Source organism: Etheostoma spectabile, chromosome 13 (genome assembly GCF_008692095.1).
Source record: "Etheostoma spectabile isolate EspeVRDwgs_2016 chromosome 13, UIUC_Espe_1.0, whole genome shotgun sequence".
Taxonomy (NCBI): Eukaryota; Metazoa; Chordata; class Actinopteri; order Perciformes; family Percidae; genus Etheostoma; species Etheostoma spectabile.
In genome coordinates this window covers 7,926,686-7,932,544 of record NC_045745.1, presented here as the reverse complement: position 1 = coordinate 7,932,544, position 5,859 = coordinate 7,926,686, and the positions used below count along the sequence as shown (strand labels likewise).

General features: G+C 40.7%; 1 protein-coding gene across 5 annotated transcripts in view; it reads right to left on the bottom strand.

The window, feature by feature from the left end:
* Window positions 1-417: 417 nt before the first annotated feature.
* The window catches only part of gdpd5a (glycerophosphodiester phosphodiesterase domain containing 5a), a 48,201-nt gene continuing 42,759 nt past the window's right edge, over window positions 418-5,859 (bottom strand). For 2 of the 5 annotated variants that reach the window (XM_032534609.1, XM_032534611.1), the window contains exons 12-17: window positions 5,794-5,859; window positions 4,502-4,649; window positions 4,030-4,112; window positions 2,880-2,894; window positions 2,507-2,619; window positions 1,466-1,711 (exon numbers count right to left, since the gene is read on the bottom strand). The exon at window positions 5,794-5,859 is cut by the window's right edge and continues 80 nt beyond it. In XM_032534609.1, the coding sequence (XP_032390500.1) occupies window positions 1,620-1,711; window positions 2,507-2,619; window positions 2,880-2,894; window positions 4,030-4,112; window positions 4,502-4,649; window positions 5,794-5,859 (517 nt within the window). In that variant the 3' untranslated portion in view covers window positions 1,466-1,619. Of the gene's footprint in view, window positions 1,712-2,506; window positions 2,620-2,879; window positions 2,895-4,029; window positions 4,113-4,501; window positions 4,650-5,793 lie in introns of all 5 variants that reach the window. The other 3 variants (XM_032534612.1, XM_032534614.1, XM_032534610.1) reach the window with 2 other exon arrangements.

The following is a 5,859-nucleotide window of genomic DNA, read 5'->3' as shown; positions in this document are numbered from 1 at the left end:
GAGCCACAGCCGCCCCACAAAGCTATGATTAGCTTACTTGCTATAGATGCATCAGAACTTGAAAAATAGCAGAGGTTGGCTTGTAATCTGTCAGAGTTCTCAGACCTTGCCACATGCACCAGGAATTGCAGTTCCACCATCTTCCCGTAGGACCTTTTTGCCTTCTTTACTGTCCTTCTTACATTGTAGGCTGTGAGGAAAGGACAGAGATTCACCAGAATTCACCCTCTAGAGACCATAAGTCTTTATACAAAATTTAAATCCAGCCAGTAATGGTTGAGATATTTCAGTCTGGACAAAAGTAGCTCAGTCTTTTGACCTATTGTAAGAGAATCCAAGCTCTGTATTTCCATTTTGAGTATCTACATTTGGATGTAACTGTTACAAATCTTCTACAAAAGACAAACTGCACATTTCTCAAAGAGAAAAGATCACTTTTATTGAACAGTCAAAATGTCTGCTGCTAAAAGTGTAAAAGTTCTAACTTGAAATTTGTAGCCCTACTATTAAACTAAAAGACAAAGAATATCTTAGACTATTCTACCAGTCTATTCATTTAACAAAAAAGGCAGCCATGTGAAAGTTGTAATAGCTAATATGACTATATTGTAAATCAATCATGGCATGACAGAAAAGAGGCAAAAAAAAATTACAACATTGATCACAATTTACTCTCAAAACCCCTCATCCCATAAAAACTGAAAGAAAAGAAGTTTTCACGTAGGCCCTAATCTAATCAGTCTTTCGCACTTACAAGAGAACATCAGTCATGATGGTAATAAATGAAAACAAAAAAATATACAATTGATATGTCCAAACCATTGAAAAAAATTAAAAACAACTTATATTTACAGTACATTAGTTTATAATACAGTACACTACACAGCCCATTTCCTATGTTAGAAAACAACAATGAAGTACATGACATAAAAAAATACAAGATTACAGCTTGTTTTGCCTCAAATATAACTTTTGAGAAGGTCGCGCACGCAAACACACAGAACAGAGATTTTTTTTTTCTCATGGTTGTCAAACGGACTTTTGGCCCGACCACCACACACATCACCACATTTTGATTGAGTAGAAGTCATGTTTCTATGTGAAAATGTCATATGATGATGATTTAAATTTTTTATGATTCAAACACGTTTCGGTTTTACCTGGTCAACGTGGCATCGGACTCATCATGAGATGTTTGCTCATTTGTCAGCTTACCCGTTAGGCGATGACAAAATAAACACATCAGCCGTGTGTTCCCATTGAGGAATGAAACTTTTGCACACCAATTTATAACACTGAAAGCGAGAAAATGACTTTTACTGGCAATTTTGAAGGTAAATGTTGAACTGTTTTCAAGGGAATGTGACTAAGACTGTCTTATGTAGTATTATGAAAAAAAAAATGATAGTACATACATACAATTTGCATATCAAGCATGTGAATAATGTATTATTTTAATATCTGACGAATCAATAGGCCAAATACTTTAGACTTATGCTGTCATAACTTCTGGGTTCGGTTGAATAGATCGGTTACCCTGGAATAACGACCAGTCAGTAAAGTCTCTGAAATCAAACTAACATCCGAGATGTGCCAGCTGCGGCAGTGTGTTTTGCTGCTCAGTCAGCGACGCCTCCATCAGAGTATCTGGCATAACCGTTCTCAGGATACAGAGACAGCTCCTCTGTACTGCTGAGCCCGTTGTCGAGGTCTGAAAAAGATGGCAAAAAAAACAAATATGGATGATGTCTCTTTAATTAACACATTCAACACATTTTAATATGTTAGTATAATGTACTTGACATAGCTGGAGAGTAGTTAGTTGGATTACATTAACAGCTGGTATTTATATAATGTACCACCTGTTTTCCATTGAGCACTCTTTAAAGAGGTGCATGTAAGTACAGTAAAAGCTCCCATGTGAATAATTTTAAAATGTCAAATTTTGGCACCCCCAAGTGGTAGCATCATTAAACTTGCATGCACTTCCTTGTTGGACCCTTTGTGTTGAAGTCACTGCAATAAGTGCTTATATGTGTGATGTATGTCTGGTAACTGACAACAGTACCCACCTGTCAATTAAGACCACAGTGTGGAAGTTCATCAGAACACACAGATAGAAATGTATTTCTAAAGCGTATAAATAAAGGATATTATATATTATATATTATATTTATGCAGCTATGTGTGGTAAAGATGATGAGAAAAAAAGGAAAGAACAAAGAATAAAGTAATACATAATTTTAAAAAAGGGGGCTCATGATGAATAATAGCAATGTTATAGCAGAATCCAGCATGTCATACACTTCAAATTCTTCTCAGTGGCCACAGGGGGAAGCCACACACCGCTCATCTGCACAGACTGCCATGACACAGAGCTAGATTCAAATCATCAAAATATCTCTTTAAGGACCTCAAAGTCTCATCACTGTATTTCCACCGTTTGTTCGGTCCGGTTCCAATCTGAAACATTTATTTTCAGGTGAGAATGTAGTCAAAGCTGCACCTGAGAATATGAGCTTCTCCTTCATGATGTTGACGTCTCGACTGGACCGACGCGTCACAGCGCTCAGCATGATCTGTTCTGGGTTATAGTTCTGCATCCCGCTCATCCTCCATCTGTAACAGCACACACAGATACAAACTTTAATAACAAGCACGTGGGGGCAATGACTTTTAATTAAATCATACAACTCAATAATAATTGTGCCAGACTCGGCCTTCAAGATACGGATACACATGAAGTTATACATGGATGGACTGAAATGTGCATTGACATAGAAGTAAAGTGAAAAAAAGAAAGGAATCAGCCCCTGGGTGTCGGGCAGAAAATGCACAAGAAGGACGGACAAGTAGGCCAGGGCAGTCGCAGCAGTTACCTGATTACATGATAGCTGACAGATGCCAGGGGGCAGCGGAGGAAGGTTGCATGCAGATCAGGCAGAGCACAGAACAAAGAGCAAATGTCAAAAGAAACAGAGAGGACAGAGAAGACAAAGACAGGTTATAGCATGAAGGAGAAACATGGAAACAAGTCAGAAGACAAAAGAAATAGATAAGAAAGAGTACAGTGAGTGGAGATGACACCAAAGCTCAGCTAATGTCCAATCAGATTCAGAGGCTGGTGTTAACACTGTGCAGTCACAGGAAACCAGTAATACATTTTTTATGTACATTTCCATGTGATTTAAGTTTGTTAGATTTTGACACATACAGTATTTGTCACACACAAGTTTAATGACATTTTTTTGTCTCCTGAGGTTTTTATTTTGTAGTCATTCCATGCCTAAGCCTTACACATGCTTGTGAAAGTCACCTTCTCTTAAATTATACATTTACATATACAGTCATCCCATCCTCTTTCAGTCACTCTGTTTTCTGATTTGTAAATGTCTGGAGACAGTAACGTTTAAATAAAAATCAACACTTTTTTTTTTATTTGACTGTTAACTTATCAAAATCGAACATTGATTCCCTCTAGAGAGAATCGCGTTGCATCTAAGAATCAATTTTTTTCCCCACCCCTAAAAAGTACCTCAAAAAAGTACACCTCCCCCTTCTGTCATTTTATGTAGTTCTTATCACACTGATGTTTGTTGATTTTTTTGCTAAATTCGTTTTTTTAAGTATTTATTCAATAAAATGGGGTGAAACGTGTGATTGACTGCTGGGATTGACTAGCGATAGGGGTGTAGGGGCGGGACTTTGGCTCCACCGCCCAATCACTACTGCACAGAAAGTGGCTCCCAGATTACAGGATGGTGGCGCCCGTACCTGGGATATTTTGGTTTATTTTTTACAGTCTATGGTCCCGACACTCTGGTTAGTAAATTATAGTATATATCACAAATGACGTACGATAAAGTATATACATATTTGTATGTAAGTGCTGTGAACTAAAACGCAATTATGAATAAAAATAGTACCATACATTTTTGTTTGATATGGGTTTTTGATGCTTATGCGTGAAGGCTGTGTGCTGTGGTTGGATGTTACTTTCAACATGTTGAATGTCCGAACTGTACTTACTTCTGAAAACAGAAGATCCCTATGACTACAGCGAGGGAGACCAGGTCTGAAGTGATCCAGATGAAGTTGTAAGCGCTCTGACTCTGCAAGAGAAGGAACAAAGAAAAGAAAAGAAGTTTCCAGTCAACGCCACCGGAGGTCTCCATTAACATGCACGTGTCCTGAAGCCAACACAAGGCCCTGGCTGAGGCAGAGGCCGGCGAGGCAGCTGCTTTTTTAGTTGGGATCTGTGCCCTTGTCTCAACCTCTCTCCAACTCTTTCCCAGGGTCCTGTTGTTCTCCAACGCCACGCTGAGCTCCAGTCTGCCGCTGCGCTCCCTAATATTTCTCTGCGTCCTTGCCCCCGAGTCTTGCTGGGCCCTTGTCAGTCTCTGTCCCCTCTCCTGCTGTCCTCTCGTCTTGCTGTGTGACCCTGTCTTTCCGTGTGTGTGTGTGGTGTCAGAAGAGAGACAGAGATAGGAGAGCTGTTTACCATGAGCCAGATGGGGTAAGGCACCTTTCGGAGGACTTGGGGGGCATCAGAGGACACAGAAGGCACCCCGCTACACCACAGAATGGAGAGGAGCCAGGGATCATTCACTGGGTAGACAGTCACACTCACATTGTTGGCCAGATACTCCCTGGGGAAAGAAAAGATGCATTTCAACACTGAGAAAAAAGATCCTCTCCCTTTCAGTGTTCGGATCATATTGTCCCTTGAAAATGTTTTTTGCATCAGAAATGCACAGTGAAAAGTATTTCCCCTACAAACGCTTTGTGTCCCTGATGAAGGCAAGGTATGTCTTTGAAGATCCTATGGCATGAACATTTTACTTTTTGAGTTTTTTTTAACATTAATATGAGTCCCCCCAGCCTTCCTATGGTCCCCCAGTGGCTAGAAATGGTGATAGGTGTAAACCGAGCCCTGGGTATCCTGCTCTGCCTTTGAGAAAATGAAAGCTCAGATAGGCCGATCTGGAATCTTGCTCCTTATGAGGTCATAAGGGGAAAGGTTACCTCTCCTTTCTCTGCTTTGCCCGCCCAGGGAATTTGGCCCACCCATGAGAGAGAGACATCATGGCTTTCAAAGAGCAAAGTGGCAGTTGGTCAAGGCCACACCTCTCGCCTCCACCTTGCCGCCACCAGTTCAGTTGGAGATCCGTGTGTGTGATGTGAGTACCGGCTAATGTAGCCTCGAATTGCTAGCCTCAATCAGAGATGAAGACTGGTAAACTCATTTCCTTCTTACTCCACTTTTCCGTTTTAGTCCTCAGACACTGACCCAGGTGTCACCACTTGAGGACATTTACGTGATTTCCCCCAGCTCCCTCTGGAGACACTAGAGGCTTTGTAACAGTTTCTTTACCCACATATGCAGTAGTTCTCCCCAACACCTGCAAACAGACCTTAATGTCTAAATCAGTGGAGCTTCCTTTCCATATCACATCTCTTCTCCTTAGGAAAAGATTTGGGTTGGAATGACTCCCATACCTGTTTACCTCCTTACCTTTTCCACATCCACTCAGCCAGCTCCAGCCCAGGACAATGGGCAGCAGCCAAAACAACACATTACTATAACGGTAACATGGACAACATTTGACATCAGTCCAGATATAGGGCAGAGTATTAGTACATTTAGATTTTAATTTTCTAAAAAGTAAATATCCACATTATTTTCAGAAATAAGTCAAAATGACACCACTTGTTCTTCTTTTCAGATCCTGCTTGAAGCAACAAATTAAGAAGGCTTTCCTGTGTTGCCTAGCAGTAGATGCTTGCTCTTACTGTATGTCTTTGTGGCTGGCCTTGCTATAGTGGAGGGTCAGGCTTGTTATTCCCCTCTGCCTGATC